General features: G+C 41.6%; 2 protein-coding genes and 1 long non-coding RNA gene across 28 annotated transcripts in view; 1 reads left to right on the top strand and 2 right to left on the bottom strand.

Annotated features, from left to right (window-relative positions):
• Positions 1–15,553, top strand: part of dlg1l (discs, large (Drosophila) homolog 1, like) — a 158,460-nt gene extending 142,907 nt beyond the window's left edge. For 19 of the 26 annotated variants that reach the window (XM_035421079.1, XM_035421078.1, XM_035421081.1 and 16 more), the window contains 10 exons: positions 2,907–3,083; positions 4,113–4,179; positions 7,079–7,175; positions 9,194–9,235; positions 10,936–10,986; positions 11,281–11,382; positions 11,671–11,843; positions 12,245–12,354; positions 13,269–13,360; positions 13,790–15,553. In XM_035421079.1, coding sequence (XP_035276970.1) covers positions 2,907–3,083; positions 4,113–4,179; positions 7,079–7,175; positions 9,194–9,235; positions 10,936–10,986; positions 11,281–11,382; positions 11,671–11,843; positions 12,245–12,354; positions 13,269–13,360; positions 13,790–13,896 — 1,018 coding nt within the window. In that variant the 3' untranslated portion in view covers positions 13,897–15,553. Of the gene's footprint in view, positions 1–2,906; positions 3,084–4,112; positions 4,180–7,078; positions 7,176–7,519; positions 7,554–9,193; positions 9,236–10,935; positions 10,987–11,280; positions 11,383–11,670; positions 11,844–12,244; positions 12,355–13,268; positions 13,361–13,789 lie in introns of all 26 variants that reach the window. The other 7 variants (XM_035421077.1, XM_035421091.1, XM_035421088.1 and 4 more) reach the window with 2 other exon arrangements.
• Positions 15,554–17,628: 2,075 nt separating this feature from the next.
• Positions 17,629–18,364, bottom strand: LOC118229266. Its single transcript, XR_004765634.1, has 2 exons — positions 18,031–18,364; positions 17,629–17,930 (listed from the first exon to the last, which is right to left on the bottom strand). It is a non-coding gene; the product is annotated as an uncharacterized LOC118229266 (long non-coding RNA).
• Positions 18,365–19,054: 690 nt separating this feature from the next.
• si:ch211-162e15.3 (protein NCBP2AS2) lies at positions 19,055–19,639 on the bottom strand. Its single transcript, XM_035421152.1, has one exon. It carries the CDS (start codon positions 19,626–19,628, stop codon positions 19,311–19,313), a length of 318 nt encoding a protein of 105 aa, XP_035277043.1. The 5' UTR covers positions 19,629–19,639; the 3' UTR covers positions 19,055–19,310.
• Between the last annotated feature and the right edge of the window lie 754 nt (positions 19,640–20,393).

The raw sequence follows: 20,393 nt of genomic DNA, 5'->3' as shown, positions 1-20,393 counted from the left end.
TACATCTGGGAGGATTCTCTTTTTACAGAGGTACCCATACATCAGGAAAAGATCCCTTTTAACTTTTGGGTATGCTATCACACTCATTATCTCTTGATATAATTCCATATTAGCAGGATGGCACATCCATAAGTCCTTACTGTGACATTTATGTTGTCTGCCAGTGTGTACAGTAGATGATTAAAGATGTTTCTCAAAGGAGAATGCATGATATGCATGAGAATGATATGCTTTACCATATCATTGACTTTGATCTTGAGTCTATTGGGCATTCCCTGCAGAGGAGGGTGGTAAGGGTCATTTGGATTGCGGAGGTAGTGGAAAACTGTGTGTCTTCTCCTTAGCATCCGCCTTAAACCTACTCTTCTCTTCCTTCTGTGATCTTTTTTCCTCTCCTCTGTTTCCCTATTAATCCCTACTTTCAATAGTGCCTCGCCTTCTTCTTCTCTCTACCTTTGCCCTTTTTGTAGCGATCCTCCAGTTTTGTCAGCTGATGTCGGGATCACTACCCCCCCCCCCCCCCCCCTTTCAGGGATAGCTTTGCCCGTAGCTAACACTTTCCCCCTTTCTGTGCTCACCCAATTCAAACAACCATTTTCCCCATGAACACGCTCTCTTCACAATCTGTTTTAACCCGTGGAGGTTGTTGACAGTCCTAGTGCATGCCTCTGGGTTAAAGTGTAGTTAAAGTGTAGCTCTCGCCACCACAGTTTCATCATTCACGAACCTCCAGCAGTCCTCCCGCCGTCACATTTGAACTCCTCTTTAGCCTTTGTCATTTCTCAGAGATGAAACGGATCAATAGCAGATGCTCTTGACCGTCTTCACCACCTCCCATGGCTCCAGTTCCCCCGAAACAGTTGACTGACTCCTCTCAGCTCTGCAGAGACTGATCATTACTGGCCTGCCCTTCCTACATTTACATTTTAAATGACAACTTGAGAACCCGTGCCCAAATTTGAATTACAGGGACGGCAGGCAGCGAGAGGTCACGGCCAGCGATGTACGCTGTGGGTGGCGATAGCTCGTTGAATGTTGTCTTTTCAAATGAGCGGCTGCCATGCAGTTTACACAGAGCGCTTCACACGATTTGGCAGACACGGGGGGGGGGGGGGGGGGGGGGGGGTGGGGCTTTTTTAACCCTGGTTGAAAAGTTAAAAGTCATATTTTTTTATTTTATTTTATTTATCTTTTTAAAGAAGAACATTACTCATGGGAGGGCTGCAGTAATACTGTGAATCCTAAATCCACTTCAGCTGTGGATAAAGAGAAGACACCCCATCATGAATCCAAGGTTCAGATTAAGCCATCCTAACCTTTACAGAAATTAGAGGTGCTTTTCTGGACTAGCATGCTACCCTTAGGGCTCCAAAGTCCTCTAAGGGCTCTTTTGTTTAATTAAGGTGGGCCGTGTCCATCTCTGTGGATTACCCTGGAGTTATCATCCCGTCTTCACCCCACACAACACGACACCTTTAGCATTTTATGTGTGACTCTACTTAGCAATGAGAGCTGATGTTGTGGTCCAACTCACCGTTGGAAATTATTTTGCCTTCCCTCGGCTGGTATCATTTCCTCAAGTGGGTCCTACCACGTCAGTAAAGCATACTCTAAATCTTCCGTTGTTCTGTTGAGGGAACTATCCATGAGTTTTTCATTACGGCGTGTTGGTGAACTTCAAGGGCCACGCCGCCTACTAAATATGCTCTTATTACAGACAGGCGCGTCAAGCAGTAATAGCTTTGATTTAAATAATTGAGCTTCTCCTTCCGTTATTGGAGTTATAATGGCAAGGAGACAGTTATCTGATCTGTCATAAGAATACATAAACGGTCAGTTGAATTTGCAGGAGGAATACACAAATATGTTCTGGTTTTTCATGACATTTTTAAAACTGACAAGAACCACTTTAAAACCTTCCCAGACTCTTCTGTATATAATTAGGTTACCGTGTTCATCTCATAAATATGCATATTAAAAATAAAATATTTTCAGGAGTATTCCTTGGAAAACTTTATATAACTCATTATGCTCATGACATCATTTGGCTAGGTTCTGCTGAATGAAGGTAGCTACCAGTATATCCTATGAGGCTTGGCATCTTTCTACGACTGTCAGTGTGTTTGTACTAGCAATGTTGTTTTTTATTTCTGCCGTGTTTACTGGTGACAACAGACTGATTAAATTAAAATAAAACTTAATCTGTAAAGATCAAGAGGAAATGGGTAGATCCAGAATAAAGGAAAATATAATTGTTGCATGAAAATGGATTATGGCTTTAATCACTGACTCAAAATCATTAATAAAGATATAATACTATATAGTGATGTGGTGTGATGTGGCAGCAACTGTCCTTCCTTTTTTACCCCAATAGGCTATAACGCAGAAACATTATGTTTCTATGCCCAAAGTAGCCTAATCGTTTATTCTTCGTCTTGTGTGAGAAATGTGCATGCTGTTTTCTCTCGAGCATCATGTTAATGTTTGACATTGAGTTTGATTTTTAAAGGTATGGATCCAAACATCCAAATCATAGGAAAGTGTTCCACACAGCATTATGGAACCACCCAAACCCTTCACTGTGGTGTTCTCATTTATTTGTTCACAACAGTAACTGTACTTGCACATAGTGGACAACCAATTATTACAAAATAGCAAAGGCCTTGGACTGTGATCATATTGTCCCTCCATTAAATATGTACAGTTAAAGGCTCTTCATTTGGACATCCTGTTGGTCGTTTGGTCTCATTCCATTGGTTGATCCAGTAATATTTGAATTTTTCATATGAAATGTGCTATGTAAGCTGTCTTGATAATTACGTTGAGTACTATATCAAAATTCAATCTATTGACTGATTGATTGACTGCATTGAACTAACCTGCCCGTGTTTTGTGTTTGGTTTCAGAGCTCTGTTTGACTATGACAAGGCGAAGGACTCCGGGCTACCCAGCCAGGGCCTGAACTTCAAATTCGGGGACGTCCTGCACGTGGTGAACGCCTCAGACGATGAGTGGTGGCAGGCGAGACAGGTCACGGCGGACGGGGAGGTGGAGGAGGTCGGCGTCATTCCCAGCAAACGGAGGCAAGTCCTCTTCCTTCCGAACCCTCCCTCATAGACCTCAGTCGATTTCGATAAAACTACATTTCCCAACTTCCTCATACTGAGATCTGTGCTGCTCTTTGGAAAAGACTCTTTTTTTGAAAGATTTGTATGACAGGTGCTTGATAAAAAATGCTTGATACATTTGTTGATGTTGTTATTACTGCAGCACCTTACTGAACATGGCTGCTGTGCTATGACTTTGTAAAGTCCTTCCCTTACTCCCTCAAGAGTGGAATGTTCAGACAACAAATTTCACGCGTACCCTGATGAAAAGTGGAGGAGCATTTGGAGACAGAAAATTAGATTCAAAGACGTTTTTTTATGCATAGCGTGGGCGGGAAGCATAGCTAGCATTAGATTTCCCCACGAGACCCATTGGTTTGGCTTCTGCCAGGAAGAGGAACCTTACTCCCCGATGGTACTGAAATATTTAACGGGGCGCCTCGAGTTACGGTTTTTGTGCTGTCGATCGGAATGTGAGCCGTGGCTCTCCGCGCAGCGCCGGGGCTCTGTTACAGTGCCGTCTGAACGCGTTCGATAGCAGCTCGCCCCTGCCTTACGCCACTAAACAAGCCTGCGCCCTTAGCCTAAACAAGGACGCCTCGTGCAGTTCTCTTAAAGCTGCTTTCTTTTCATTTAGTAAATTTACATTTTGCCGAAGAATACAGTGATTCAATTTTGCCTGGGGATAAATGCAGTGAAGCTACTTTCTCTTTGCGTCCATCGCAAAAAACACAGCGATTATGCGCATTTGAATCCAGATGTGAAATTTTTAATTGTATCAAGAGAACATCATGTCATGACATATTAAATTGATTACATTTTTAAAAAAAGTTTTTGTCTGTTATTTCGCAAGCACTCGCAACAGCGTAGGTGTATTAATGCTTTGCCTACCTGCAGTGGAAACCGGAGTCAACCTCCATTAATGTTACCCCAGACTGGCTAATTACTTTTAAGATGTGCTTATTGCAAATACTACATCACTGACCTCCTGTTTCTCGCTTGCAGGGTGGAGAAGAAAGAGAGAGCCAGGTTAAAAACGGTCAAATTCAACCCCAAGTCCAGAGAGAAGGGGGTAAGCACCAAAAAAGACCATTCTCTTTCGTACTTGTGATGGAAGGGCAAATACAGAAAGGGCACTGACAGAAAATAAGGTGTTGGGAACATGGTCTTAGACCTGATTTGCCTGTCAGTTAAGTAGTTCTGCCTCCATCTCTAATAACATGGACTGAATTTTAAATGTGTGCTGTAGTAGGGGGGTAGCACTGCTATGTGTGCTTAAGGCAGATATATACATTAATCTTAATAAGTTTATTGAGGGAGCAGTACTATAGTGTATGACATTTGAATGTAAAATACTGTCCAGTCCTTTTCCCATTTGAATTAATTAAAATACATGTAAAAGATTAAAACGTAGACCTGCAGTACAATCTGTTCTGGCTAAATAGGAGTATTTGACTGGTCCAAACATTGCTTCCCTTGAACAAAGGTTCTTTTCGCTCCTTTTTTGATCTTCTCCATGGATATTGCAAATTTCTTAAGGGAATTTGAAGTATAGTGTGAAAAGTGCATTGCATTATAATATAAATAAATGAATAGATTATAAATGTATAGACTGTTCATTCTGTTAACGTGTAATTAAGTGTGTGAAATGTGTAGTGGTTGTGTTTTATTCTGATGGTTACCATAGTAAATGTGTTGTTGCACCCTCGACCACAATTAATGTACTAATCTATTACGCTGACTAAAGATCTGCTTGTGAAAGGCGAGGTAACAGCATGTGTTGAAGACTAGACGCTCCTGTCCGTCAAACGTTTCTCCATTAACTGCACACCGACCCGGAACCTGAGCTGTGCACACCGCCCAGTGTGTCTTAACACGGCACTAAAAGTATGCATGAAACGTTGAGTGGAAAGCGAAGGACAAATACGCTTGCCATTGACGCGAGACTGCCGTCTACGCTCACCCTCCCCCCCCCCTCCTCCTCTGCGCTAACCGGTGCATTCCCGCCAATCCACTCTTTCTTCCCTCACCCGCTCCCTGTGCTTTCTTTACAACATGCAACAACGACACACTCCCAGTCCTTGGGTTGCCACTAATGAAATGATATAGATCTTCGTACCTCACGGTCATTTTATTCAGTGAAAGAAATTCTATTTATTCATCATGCAGTATTTATACAATAATGTGAACAAATATTTGAAGTAAAACCCAGGCTTGGTGTGTGCTATACCAGGCACACACCACAGTAGATGGTCTTGATGAGATTGGTTGGCTGCGTTTGCTACAGGTTCATTTGTTAAGACATAAGAAATCATCATGCCGTACGCATACAGAAAAAGGCTTGTTGGCTTCTATGTCAGTTTAGAATGTGAATATTTAGGACGTTTTATCTTTGACTGAAATTGATTACGGCACTGTCTATTTCCAAATGTAGTATTATTAAATGCACAGACTGTATTGAGACTTATTGCAGTCAAAAGCTATGGGAATCCCGGTCTCTTGAACCAGGCTTCCTTCCCATCATGCCATTTTAAATAGGCACAGACACTGCTAAATTAAAATAACCACAGGATTGCAGTTCTCTTGGACACAGTGTAGGCTCAGGTTAAAATGACTAGAATTAAACTTTTCATTGCATGATACTTTTCGGCATGATTGCACTACACCCACACCTCGCCCATCCATACATTCCACAACCTAAACTTGCACTGCATGCAAATAATTTTGATTTCTGGCAGTGCATGGGGTACCACTGTTTATCTGGGGCTTTTCTGACCTTCTGACAAGCTCAGGGCTTTGACTATTCCATCTCTGCCTGATATGGTACCTCTTCCCATTCTTTTTGCACTGGCTTGTGCGTGTTTGTTTTCTGTTTGTCATTTCTTTGGCAAGATGGCTAAAGAGATTCTTTGTTCTTAATTGGAATCCATTCCATAAGTTCTCACACTGAACTGATTTTGCTGCCATTCATGACAAAAAAAAAAGAAAGGGACCATTTGAGTGAAGTTCTGAAAACATGGGCCTCATTTATCAGATGAGTAAGGAATATACCAGCATGAACGTGATTGTAGCTAAGATGTTGACCTTGCATACACACTTTTCGTTGTGGTAGAAAACTTGAACAGTCAGAACACACAATAATGTCAAAACAAGAATAAATTAAAAAAATTTCTCAATAATCTTGCCATGTCTTGGCTAATTTGAGGAAAATATCAGACAGACAACACACACTTTTTTCCCCTCAAAAATCCCCTGGCTAATCGCAACATTATCAAACTGTAATTCATTTCTAAACCCAAGTATTATTTCTTTATTTATTAATTTATTTATAGTCTAATAAGTCTTGTGTTGTCAAAATATTTCACAGTGTGAAATGACTCCCCATTCAATGATAAGCCACAATATGTATATGGATAAGCTGCATTACATTCGGTACATTTTTTAAATGATGTACGTGTTTTTTTTTAGCTGAAAAGCAAAGATTGCTTTTTTGCAAATAGCCTACAAAAGGAAGCTTTGGTAATTTTGGCGTGAAATGCCAAATATCTGCACCAAATATAATCTGTAGTTTATTTTGTTCAAAGTTATTTGGGCAACCTTAATAAATGTGGCTTTTTGGGCTCCTTCTTTCTGTCGATTGGCCATTTGACAGTTTCATGTGCACAGACCCTCATTCATGAGATAAATGAGGCCCTTTATTGATACCTCTCCTGTATGTAGACCTTCTGTGGTGCCATATGTGCCATTTTAAAACATTTTTGTCCTATAGTCACTTCATTAAAAAACGTTTTAAATATGGTTTTACCATAGATGGTCCTTTGCATGTGGGAGGAGCAGTCAAGTGTGCATGGCAACAGAGTCCGTTCAGTAGAATACCTTTGGTTTCCATGAAATCACATCATTAGAACTTCCCCCCCACCCCCTCTTCTCCCCTTTTATCTTTTACCCCCCCCCCTTTTCTTCCTCAACAGTCATTCAATGACAAGCGTAAAAAGAGCCTCTTTTCCCGAAAGTTCTCTTTCCACAAGAACAAGGACCAGAGTGAGCAGGAAACGAGCGATGCCGAGCGTAAGTAGACTCGGACAGAACCGCTAGCGGTCGCCGGCAGGTCAGGGCAGAGTTAGCTTGGCACCACCAGGCAGGACCGCCCGACGCTGTAACACGGACACAGGGTGCGGCCAGAGGTCTCTTGCCTTGGCCCATAGGAGGACCGGAGGTGTTCAGGGCTCTCCCTCCTCCGTGTTGAGCTCTGTTCAGGTTGATGGGCCGAGTCAGAACCCCCAGGTCTGTTGCAGCTTGGGGCCTTGTGTCTGTCTGGTTGGACCCCTCGTTATATTCCAGTAACAGTTGTTCTTTTGTGGTTGTTTCTCCTGCTTGTGCTCTCTCTGCCGACTGCTCCCCTCCCCCAACAGGAGATCCCAGACGACATGGGATCGAAAGGCCTGAGTAAGTCCTTCAGCCCCTCCCCAATTTGTCCTCGGCCCCCGCCCTCTGCTCTCCATTCCAACCTTCCAACCTCATTGGGCCTCCAGATTCCATCCAATCGTTGTCCTCCTCTATCTTTGAAATCCAACCAACCTTCAGATTCCATCCAATCACTGCCCCCCTCTCTCACTGAAATCCAGTGAACCTCCAGATTCCGTCCAATCACTGTCCCTCTCTCTCATTGAAATTCAACCAATCTTCAGATTCCATCCAATCACTGTCCCGCTCTCTCGTTGAAATCCAACCAACCTCCAGATTCCATCCAATCACTGTCCCTCTCTTCCTCTGAGATCCAATCAGCCTCAAGAACCTGTCCAGTCATCGTCCTCTCTCCTTCTCTGAGATCCAGAGATCCTACCTGCATAGCGCACTCACAGGCTCCAGAAAGGAAGTGCCACACACGCCGCACTCCCCACATGCAGTAGCTCATGCGAATGTGCTACTGCTTCCCTATGTTCTGCTGAAGGGGATCTAGCACTTGCTGAACCAACAACCAGATTAGATTACACAGGCAGCGTGTGTGTGTGCACTTTGCTTTGACTATCTGTTTGTATTTATTTTGTTAGTGTGTTTTTTTTCTCCCCACACAGACTTTTAATCCCTTTGGAAATTGTCCCCTGTGAAGTTCTGAAGCATGTATTACAGCATTGATCGTAAATGGCGCTATACAAAGTACAGATGAATTGATTGACTGAGTACTAGCAGTAGAAATCCCTAGGCACATTTTGTTCTTGAATATATCCGGATATGCATCTAGGAAACGGGCGGAAACGTAACTAGTAGCTGTTCTGTCCTGGCGACGTTGGGTTTCTGTGTTATGTTGACGAAACAGATCTGTCGTTTCTGATGGAGAAGCACAGCGCTGCAGTATAAACGCGGTGTTGCGCCGCTCGATACGGAAATGTATTCCGCGCCTGACGCTGCAGAAGGAAGACGGTGTCGGCTGTCATCCGGAAAGATCCGCTCTGCGCCGGGGCAGAACCTCTGGGGTCATGTTTAATGCGCTCTGGCCTGTGTGGGGAATGAGGAGCTGTTACGGGGCCACATTGTGTCCTCCAGCGGTTACACTGTCCTTCGATAACTGTGCACTGAAGCCTTGCCTCTGAGTCCTGTAACTGCTGTTTATTCTGTGGGTGTAATAAGTTGCTTGTGGGCAAAGAAAAGGTTGAGGGAAACAAATTGGTTAACTGTGATAAACTTGACTGTCCATTCAGCAAGTCACATTTCAGGGTGTGCATAACACTTATGTTTCACCTAATGTGAACTTTATTCACTTTTTAAAAATAAACCCCCCAAATGGGCAATGCGTGTTGTTACTGTATTTTGAACAGCTTTGCCTTATGTGTGTTTCACATAACTTCCATTGTGAACCACACTGTTGAAATTGTACTGTGATATTTGTGCCCATGTGATGGCCTGGTCTTTGCTCACAGTAAACTAAAAGCCTTTCAGCTGTTTAAATCAGGGCCCCACCTCCTGCCATTTCCTGGTCTTTGTTGGGACAAATTGATTTTTTTTCCCTTGGTTGATGTCACCACCTGTGCTGTGATTCGTGGATGTCTCTGTGTTGGTGCTTACGTTCCCCTTTGTTATGATTTCAGAGCATGTAACCTCTAATGCCAGCGATAGTGAAAGTAGCTACCGTAAGTCTGTGTTTCCTTCCATCAGTCTCTTCATCTCTCTCCTGCCTTTCTTCGCTGCCTGGGCTCCCACCTCCTGCTTTTCTCACCGTTCTGCACAGTACGGACAGCACTAACATTCGAGCGGTTGCCACGGACGCGCGGTCGGCCATTTGCAGGCCCTCTCCAGCTCCGTTTCTCTGTGCGGCGCCGGAAGCGTATTCATCCGTTGGCTCTTTGATGTTCTCCGGCTGTTTTTGAATACATTCCTAAACAACTGCACGTGACTCCTGCTGGCTCGGGAAAATTTGTTTCTGGGAAAAAAAAAAAAATCATTCTATTTTTTGTCTTGTTAAACTGAGAACATTGGACTGATCATTGCGCACGTCTCAATGACAACACTCCCCATATGCGTCACTTTGCTGCAGTGGAGTATTCCCATTTCCCTCTTTACTGAATATGAATGAACCATTTGTATATACTGGTGAATTAAGTAGCCTGTGGGTCAGTTCGGCAGGCAAAGATTAACCGTAGACTAAATTCAATTTTGAATGGAGATTCTCCATACAAAACTGAATTTCATGAAGGACAAAGCTTAATCTGCATGAACATGAAACTGGCCCTTTATTTCATAAACTTTAAAACCTGGCTACACCAAGCCCCCAAACAATATTAATATATAATGCAATTGAAGATACGCATCATTTCACAGCTGTGTCATTTGAGTATTCGTTTTTAAGCCTTTGCTTCCAGAAGAAATGCGATTGTCACTGCCCAAGAATGGAGTAATGACTCAGATGTTAGCATTATTCGTTTTTTTTATATTGCTCAGTCATCCAAGGTACACACTACATGATATTAGCCATAATTTAATTACGTTAATTGCCCTCCGGCGTTTGCCATTGTATTTCTCAGATATGGCTGAGTCCTGCAGTGCTGACACAACTCCCTGATTGAAAACTAGTAGGGTGTGTCATGGCAACACCTACGATTCTGCTGTTGTCCAGTCCATTTGAGCGTCCCCTTCACTCACTGTCAACTTGTTGCCGATTTTCAAGACTGTGTAGTGTGTACAGTACACGCTTTAGTGTGAGCTAGCATTTATCAGTTATGACAGGCTGAAAATAGAGCCGTCTATATCGGCTTCATGGCTGTAGCTCTTTGCTTGTTAACCTATTAATCGGCTTATTAAAAAAAACTTTCAAACCTGTTGGTACAGCACAGTTCTGAAGACTAAGACTACCAGTGAATAATCTTAACTAGTGCATGATCTTATTTCAGAAAAGGTATCTGCAATTTCGGGGAGGTTGTGCGTTCCTGAATCTGCATGTTTTAAAAAATGAATCCGATGCACTCTTACAGAATTTTGCTTATGAGCTTGTGCATGTGTGTATGGAAAAACATTTCATTTACATGATAAGATTGTTAAAACTGCTAAAGCAAAGGAAATATCCAGACTGTCTAGTGAGCAGTTGCCACTCTGTTAACACATAGTAGCTAGGGTACTACAGGTGAACTACAGAAAAATTACTGCTTGCAAATTACACACTATTCAGACTGTATGTATCACAGGGGTATTGTTGTACCAGCATCACATTTCTCACAGTTCAACACGTTGACACACAAACTATACGCCATCAGCCTGGACCATTCACTGAAGATTATATTAATGTTAATATTAATGCTTGTTCCCTGAACACACACTGTGTCCTGTTTGCATTCAGGTGGCCAGGAGGAATATGTGCTGTCTTATGAGCCAGTGAGTCAGCAGGAAGGTACGTTTCAGCAGACCTTTCAATCCACGCTTTGAGAAGTGAGCTCATGCAAAGGAGTGACTATAGCATAGTATATTATATCTGTCAAAACTTTAAATATTCTTTTTTTTTTTTTTTACTTTTTGATTGGTTGTACTTAAATTGGTTGGTGTTTCTTTTCCTGGTAGTGAAACCTGTGTCTGGTCTTTTTGCTGTAGAGTACTGTATTGATGAGTCGTGAGTAGAAACTAGCGCTCACAGGAAGTGCGAATGATGCTATAATTACATTGTTTTTGTCTGATTATTTTTCCCCAGTGAGCTACAGCCGTCCAGTAATCATCCTGGGACCCATGAAAGACCGAGTAAACGACGATCTGATTTCGGAATTCCCTGACAAATTTGGATCTTGCGTACCCCGTGAGTGAAATTGTATTTTTTGGGTCACTTCGCCAATTTGTTGCTCCTAAGCGGAGTAACACCTCTATGGACATCCAGTCAGGTTCCAGCCACTAATGGCATGTCCTCAATCGCACAATGGAGCATGTCACACATGGCTACCTTTCAGTGTGCAGTGTGCTCCGTGCTCCACTATCCAATCCTGGCCTTGCCTCTTGCCAGCCCCATCTGGGAGGCGCGCAGTTGGCCGCAGCTTTGGGGTTTAGTGAACGTAGCGGCCCGGTGACACGGCACGCCTTCGTGTTTCAGACACGACCAGACCGAAGCGAGACTACGAGGTGGACTCCAGGGATTACCACTTTGTGGTGTCGCGGGAGCAGATGGAGAAGGACATCCAGGATCACAAGTTCATCGAGGCCGGCCAGTACAACAACCACCTGTACGGGACGAGCGTCCAGTCCGTGCGCGAGGTGGCCGAGAAGGTGAGAGCCGCCGTCTTCTGTCACGGAGATGTTTCTGTCAACCGGTCAGTCAGTCCTAGTTCTTCGCTGCACCGTTTACAAACATGTCGTCTCAACAACTCTTCATAGTCGTAATTAAATGCAGACTCATGATGAAATGTGAGTGCTACTGTTTTCTTCGCTAATGCAGTTTGGAAAGTTCAGCAGTCAACCAAAACGAATCTTTGCGAGGAAAACTACTGACACTTGCATCTGTTTGTAATTCAAGGCTAAGCACAAATGTCGATTGCTGTTGAAGGATTGTCGCCAGGCTTGGATCCACACTGGAGCCGTCACCGTCATCCGTGTGAATGGCACCAGTACGTCTGAAAGGATTTGTCACCGCTCTGTACTGTATCTGAACCCGTGTCTTCTCTCCTCAGGGGAAACACTGCATCCTGGATGTGTCAGGCAACGCCATTAAGAGACTCCAAATCGCACAGTTGTATCCAATTGCAGTTTTCATTAAACCAAAAACTGTGGAAAATATAATGTAAGTGAAACACATTTTTTGTCACTATTCATTACCTCAAAGAATCCAACTTCCATATCTAGTACATAAATAAATACACTGCAAGAGCATTCAAGAGATGTCTTTCAGTTTCATACTGTATATATTGTGTATATTTTGTACCCACATTGCGCACATCTATGTGCAGATACAACAAAAGGCACAATTTACCAGGCATACAGTTCTGTATCGGGGAATTATACATTGTGTAGTGCCTCCCATCTTCCTCTCCTCTCAATAATCCCAAAAGTTGGTGAGGCCACTTGGGAGCTAAAATACTGGGTTTCTAATGAGTTGTGAATTGCATCCATTACTGATGTGGTCAAGTCTGAATAAGGAAATGATCAGGACGCATAGCAGAGTTGCTCAGTGCAAATTACATTTTTTATTATTTTTTTTCAAAAACAAAACGTGAAATACAAATATTGCCAAACATTTGAAAAACAAATGTTTTGATGAAAGTGTAAATGAATTACACAAGTATGGAAAAAGTTTCAAAATAAAAACGTCCTTACATACAGTCCATCAAATTTACTCACATTTGCTTTTTGAATAGCATCGTTGGAGACACTAACAATATTGAATGTTCCGATTTAAAACTACAAAGAAACCATTAAAAAAACCTCTGTGTGAAGTTTGCAAGTTATCTCCGTGTCCCGCATGAGTTTCCTCTGGTTTCCTCCTCAGTCCAAAGACAGGCAGATTGGGTTAATTGAAGTGCAGGTTGGGTTATATTATTTCATACTATCGGATCAAAAGCCTTTTTTCCCCCACACTTTTTTTCCTGATATTTATTAGTGCCACTAATTTCACCTGACCATTGGCATTCGGTGCTGTGTTGGGAACAGGATATTATTTTGAACAGAGCCTGAGTCTTCTGTGTCCCCTCCATCCAGGGAAATGAACAAGAGGCTGACGGAGGAGCAGGCCAGGAAGACCTTCGACAGAGCTATGAAGCTGGAGCAGGAGTTCACAGAGAACTTCACTGGTGAGTGCTTCTTACGCACATACCGTATCACACCCTCCATATTACACAATGCATATTACACATGCTGTAGATCAGTGCATCAAAAAGACAAGTGTCAGTGTGGCCTAATTCAGAGTCAGTGTTGTGCCGGCTGCATATAATATACGCTGCATATTATACCTGCCTCATATTATGCAGACTACATGTTAAACTACATTTTACAAACACTGTGTATTAAACTGGCCCCGCTTTACATGCTGTCTTGTATGTTGTGTGTATGTTGCTGTACTGCAGTATGTTCTGGTACTGGAGTGTAACACTAATCCCCAGGACACTATTGTTGCCAGTAGGAGCTCTGCTATCTCAGCTGCTCATCGTCCAATCTCGTGCCAGGGCATGACGGTTGATGTGGAAAACAAACTGATGGATTTGTTTGGTCTGCTTTTTCAGCTATTGTTCAAGGGGACACCTTGGAAGAGATCTACGAACAGGTTAAACAGATCATCGAGGAACAGTCTGGGCCCTGTGTATGGGTACCAGCCAAGGATAAATTATGAAGGAGGCTGAAGATTTTCTTCAACTTAATTTATTTTCTTTTAGCCAACTTAGCCTGCTGCATTTGGCTTCACTACCAAAAGGTCTGGAGTCAAATTGCCCCTCTTCCCTTTGTCATGACTGGGGTCAGGGTTCAGAGGTCATAACCTCCACCAGGCCCCCACACACTCTCCCACATTTAACATTAGCAGTCTCTTCAGGAGTGATGATGGATCACCACTGATCAAGGAAAGAGGTAATACCTAACCAGCGACAAAAAAAAAATAGGGTTTTGACGGTACAATTCCTTAATGTTTAAGGGAGGTGACTTTCTGCAAAAAAATAAAAATTTTAGATGCATTGTGTATATTTATAACTTCTCTAGATTTTTTTCATGAAATAGGAAATGCATTCTCACGCATTTGGGTCATTCTAAAATGAAAGCAAAACTTTGCACGTTATAGCTTTAACAGCATGTTTTCAACATTTCTTTGTTTGCAGCTTTATTTCTCTCATTTATACTGTTCCCAGTTTTTTCATAGTCTTGTTCCTGTAGCGAGTTAGGCGTAGTCTTGCTTTTCAGCATATTGTATTCATGTTTATTTTTTACTTGTAACCTTGTCATTGAGTACATGTTAAAACGGCCATTCTTTTTCATCACTTTGAGCTACACAGAAACGTGTTCATGCGGTACGTGTTAGCAAGTTGGGTTTCTGAAAGTGTTGTCTGTCCTTTTATCGTTGAACTTCATTCACGACCACAATCTTTGATAGTTTTAAGTTTAGGTGCTTTGGAGAGCTCTTAACACCCATGAGAAAAACAAATGGCCATTTCTGAAAAGATGTCCAAATGTTTGTAGGGAGGAAAATGCCAATGCAAAAACTCTTAAGGATTTATTGTACACTGAGATTTTAACAGATGTTTAACCCTCTTCCTATTTTGTTATAATAAAGTCTATATTGAGCTTTACTTAAGCACTACAACTATGGAAATTATTTTCTTTACATTGCTAAAGCATATAAATATGAACAAATATAAACCTATAAATATGAATATATTTCCTTTACGTTGCCACCACCTCCTCCATCATTTCTTTTCCTTTTTATGCAAACACATTTAAATGGGGGAATGAACAGTCCTCAGAGGGCTAGTGGGGCCTGGTGGTAGGGTAACATTATTTGGTACAAAGCAGTCAGAAATTGAGTAACCATGGCAGCTAGTTCTCCTCTTTATCCCCACCCTCTGTGTGAATCCCTGTTTGTCCTTTCATGTGACATGCATGGTTTTTAAGCCTAAATCTTTTATTTAACGAGAGAGAACTGACTTATCTGTGTTTTCACATGGCTTTGTAAAATGTCCTGGCTTGAAACATGGCTCCACGAGGGATTGTACAGGCTTTGCTCGCGCAGAAGATGACGGCTCCTTTCGACCAGAAGATCCACAACCGCTCTCCAAATCAAGCCTGTAAACCGTAAGGAACCAAAGGAAGCCCTGCCTGGTTTCCCCCATAACGTTCTCATGTTTCTCGGAGATGATTGTTTCCCGCAAGACTTACTCTTCACCACTTCACGGAGGATTTATAACTCACTTCGGGACTGGAAAATGTAAATAACTTACCAATCTGATTCATTCCATTTGTCAAAAGAGGAGAACAGCTAATAAAAAAAAAACTTTCTCATACAACTGGGTACATTGTCAATCTTCCTTCAGAAGACTCAATTGATGGTTCACTGTAGAAACCCATTGTCTCTCATGCATTGTTGACCTTCAGTGGTAAAGATGGTCTTGATGCACATCCTCCAAAAATGTCGTTGAAAGTGATTTACTCTTAATTGTACAATAGCTAGGGGAAAGAGTGTCAACAAAATATTAATTTTTGCAAAGAACTTGTTTGTTGGATAATCTAATCTTCAGTTTACATTTCACAAACTAATCTGCATTCCAACAAATCTAGCTATAAGTAATTTATAAAATTTAGGAATTCTGAGCTCTCTCACACAGTGAAACCATGCTCACTTCCTATGAAAAACAATAAGATAAAAATAGCACTACATGTGGAGATCTCATCCCTTCCATATAGCTCAAATGTTGTCACAGCATAATTGTTCTGTTGTATAACAATTGTTCTTATGTATTTATGGGGTCATTTTGATATTACACTAATCATTCTTGCAACTTTTGTGTCAAATTTCTAATTGAGATGCATAGTGTGGGAAATAATAATTGTGCTATATCGTCACATCACAGCAAAGTAAAGCCATGATTTAACTACAAAATGAAATGACCTAAACTTATAAGTATAAAGCACATTAATGCTTGTGCACACACTGAAATAATTTCCCAAAGATTTTTACATTTTAGGAATTTATCAGAAGCTGTTACCCAGGCCAGCTCACACGAGATGTATTATTTTAATATCCAATCCATGCAGTACAGCTGGACATTTACAGAAGCAATTCAGGTTAATTACCTTGCTCAAGGATTAAATGGCAGTGCCCCACCTTGGTCTGAAACTTTCAACTTTGGACCTGCAAGTCCAGTGCCTACCCATTATGCCATATTACCACCCATAGCATTCAGTGCTATTAAAGAACCACAACCTTTGGGAATGAAGGAATGGCTTTCTTGTATCTCTTATTTTATGTTAGGTGGCAATCTCCTCTGGTGGAATTCTCACCATGTTTGTAGAATTTTTCTAACAGCACCTGAGAGTTCATTGTGAATTATTAACTGCCAAATAGATCTATACATACACATTCAGTAGATGCTCTTTGTCATGAACAAATTCTACGAGTGCCTACATACAGGTTTGGGTAATGTGCAGGGCTGATGCAAAGTGATCAGGGTCACAACATATAGCTGTAGTTAATACATAATTGGATGCCATAGTAGGTGCAAGATGGAAATAGAGTGTAGTACTATTAGGAAGCAAATCAGTAGGGTGTAGAGTTTTATATTTAGCACAGGTATAGGTATCATGCAAAATGTGCAGCGTGCAGTATAATCACATATATGGTCTGAATTCAAGGTGATGCCCCAAATGGTTTAACTTGGACCACCAACATTCTTTCTGCCATTTCTCTACAGGAAAACAGCTACACACTTTTGATAAATACAAAGGAGATAAACTGTAATGGGCGTACATTTCTGAGTTATGTTGCATATAAGTGCTTCGTAAGAGTGTCTTACAATGTCCAACTTCAGTGTGCCCTCTCTTAGTGTGGTACTTAACCAACAGAGAGCACAGATGCGGTTGAATCTTCATTAAAAGTGCGCAAAACACTTTGGTCTTTTTTGGCAAGCCACAGAAATATGCTTCAGAAAGGCAAGATTTACCGATTTGAATGTTTATATCCAATAACCAGTGTTTTGGCATGATAGCTAGTTACAATGTGTTGCGTTCAGCAATATTTCTCAATCGATAATTCTCCCATTTTTGACTATATTGTGCAAGTGAACAAATTTAAGGCTCTTGATGCGTCGACAGATACATTTATTCTTACATTCAAACAGAAAGGGCCATTCTTGGTGGAGTCAATACATTGAATTTTGAAGTATTAGATTGCATTTCATTTCGCTGTCAATTACAAAAACAACACTACGTTGTAGACATCACATGGTGGCAGATTAATCAGCAAACGTACGGCGATCAACTCTGAATAGGCCTAGTGTGAGATTTCATAGAACTCTTGGTGGTTTCATAATTCACACAACTAAACTGGATGGTTTCATTTGTCCTTGTTTTTTATCTGTCGCGAAGCGTCTCTCACACCTTCTTTAACCTCTTTAACAAATGTCTGCCGAACTCTTTCGGCTTTCCTTCCCATCTCTCCAATGTCCTTTGACACCCCGGAAGTTTCCTGGCGAATTTGGCGAACGGTGTCCGACTTCAGTAGTCTGGTCGTTGCATCCTTGCCAGCGATTCGTGCCTTGATTATGGCGAAAGCTGTGATTTGTGCCGCTCGTCTGATCGGGCGAGACTCCGAAAGTTTCTCGATCACTTGCGCGTGATTAAGCAAGCTGAACAAAAGACGCTTTAGAACCATGTTTCTTCTAACTGTGAAAGACAGCAACGAGAACAACAACAAAACACATTAGCCATCAAATTATCGGGTTTTCCCCACACATGAACACAGAAATACATTGCATTCACTTACTCAGTTTACTGGCACAGATGTCATTTCAGTGTAGTCTGAAGCTTGAGAACCTTCAACCTAAGGGGTTCACCTTGAATTATAGTTCGCCGAAAAACAGAACTATATTTTGCAACGTTCCAGTTGATTGAGTTGACCGATATGCCAAACCTACAATCAAATTCGCAAAAATAAATGAATAAATTTCGAGGCGTCAGTAGAGCTAAATACTCTACTATTGCTTATTTTGCCCCAGCAGCATCATCATTTTCCCCAACATTATGTTTTGTTATGGGAGCTGACGACATCACAGAACTACGAAACTGATTACAAAAACACTTGCGAACATAAGGAAATGACCTTAGATCACCCACAGGTGCCGGAACTTTCAAAATAAAAGACAGATTTATACTTCCTGCTGAGCCAGAATTAAAGGTATGTCATCATGCACTATAATATTATTTGGTTATTGAAGTATGTGGCCTTCATAAATAAATCCCATCTTCTTTGTCAGCCATACTGCTGTATTTTGCTATGGATTCACTGTACGAATCTTACTCTCCTGCAAAGCAAAGGATTCTCATTAAATAAATGGGGTTCTAGGTAATTCAGATGAGTTTGGGTTAATACACTGCACTAGAAATATTGGCTGGAGTTTAACCTCTGCATGTCCATGCTTGTTTGCATATTAGGCAGGGGTGCACAACTCCGGTCCTGGAGGGCCGATCTGTGTGCTGGTTTTTGCTCCAACCGATTACCATTTCTTACAGCTCTATAAACTACACTGCTTCATTCCTGTACTTGAGCACAGTACAATCTCTAGGACACACTTGCAGTCTGTGGCTGTAGCTGGTGCTTATACACGTCAGATCAAGATATGATTGGGCCAATTAAATAAATGTTGGCCAGTGTTCGCACAAAATCCTGAAATGGATTGGCCCTTGTTGTGCATGATAGCTAGTTACAATGTGTTGCGTTCAGCAATATTTCTCAATCGATAATTCTCCCATTTTTGACTATATTGTGCAAGTGAACAAATTTAAGGCTCTTGATGCGTCGACAGATACATTTATTCTTACATTCAAACAGAAAGGGCCATTCTTGGTGGAGTCAATACATTGAATTTTGAAGTATTAGATTGCATTTCATTTCGCTGTCAATTACAAAAACAACACTACGTTGTAGACATCACATGGTGGCAGATTAATCAGCAAACGTACGGCGATCAACTCTGAATAGGCCTAGTGTGAGATTTCATAGAACTCTTGGTGGTTTCATAATTCACACAACTAAACTGGATGGTTTCATTTGTCCTTGTTTTTTATCTGTCGCGAAGCGTCTCTCACACCTTCTTTAACCTCTTTAACAAATGTCTGCCGAACTCTTTCGGCTTTCCTTCCCATCTCTCCAATGTCCTTTGACACCCCGGAAGTTTCCTGGCGAATTTGGCGAACGGTGTCCGACTTCAGTAGTCTGGTCGTTGCATCCTTGCCAGCGATTCGTGCCTTGATTATGGCGAAAGCTGTGATTTGTGCCGCTCGTCTGATCGGGCGAGACTCCGAAAGTTTCTCGATCACTTGCGCGTGATTAAGCAAGCTGAACAAAAGACGCTTTAGAACCATGTTTCTTCTAACTGTGAAAGACAGCAACGAGAACAACAACAAAACACATTAGCCATCAAATTATCGGGTTTTCCCCACACATGAACACAGAAATACATTGCATTCACTTACTCAGTTTACTGGCACAGATGTCATTTCAGTGTAGTCTGAAGCTTGAGAACCTTCAACCTAAGGGGTTCACCTTGAATTATAGTTCGCCGAAAAACAGAACTATATTTTGCAACGTTCCAGTTGATTGAGTTGACCGATATGCCAAACCTACAATCAAATTCGCAAAAATAAATGAATAAATTTCGAGGCGTCAGTAGAGCTAAATACTCTACTATTGCTTATTTTGCCCCAGCAGCATCATCATTTTCCCCAACATTATGTTTTGTTATGGGAGCTGACGACATCACAGAACTACGAAACTGATTACAAAAACACTTGCGAACATAAGGAAATGACCTTAGATCACCCACAGGTGCCGGAACTTTCAAAATAAAAGACAGATTTATACTTCCTGCTGAGCCAGAATTAAAGGTATGTCATCATGCACTATAATATTATTTGGTTATTGAAGTATGTGGCCTTCATAAATAAATCCCATCTTCTTTGTCAGCCATACTGCTGTATTTTGCTATGGATTCACTGTACGAATCTTACTCTCCTGCAAAGCAAAGGATTCTCATTAAATAAATGGGGTTCTAGGTAATTCAGATGAGTTTGGGTTAATACACTGCACTAGAAATATTGGCTGGAGTTTAACCTCTGCATGTCCATGCT

Source organism: Anguilla anguilla, chromosome 6 (genome assembly GCF_013347855.1).
Source record: "Anguilla anguilla isolate fAngAng1 chromosome 6, fAngAng1.pri, whole genome shotgun sequence".
Lineage (NCBI taxonomy): Eukaryota > Metazoa > Chordata > Actinopteri > Anguilliformes > Anguillidae > Anguilla > Anguilla anguilla.
The sequence above is the reverse complement of the archived record's forward strand: the minus strand, read 5'-3'. Positions and strand labels throughout refer to the sequence as shown.

Coding starts and splice junctions, on each gene's coding strand:
- si:ch211-162e15.3 (XM_035421152.1), bottom strand. CDS start 19,628: ATGGTTCTAAAGCGTCTTTTGTTCAGCTTGCTTAATCACGCGCAAGTG.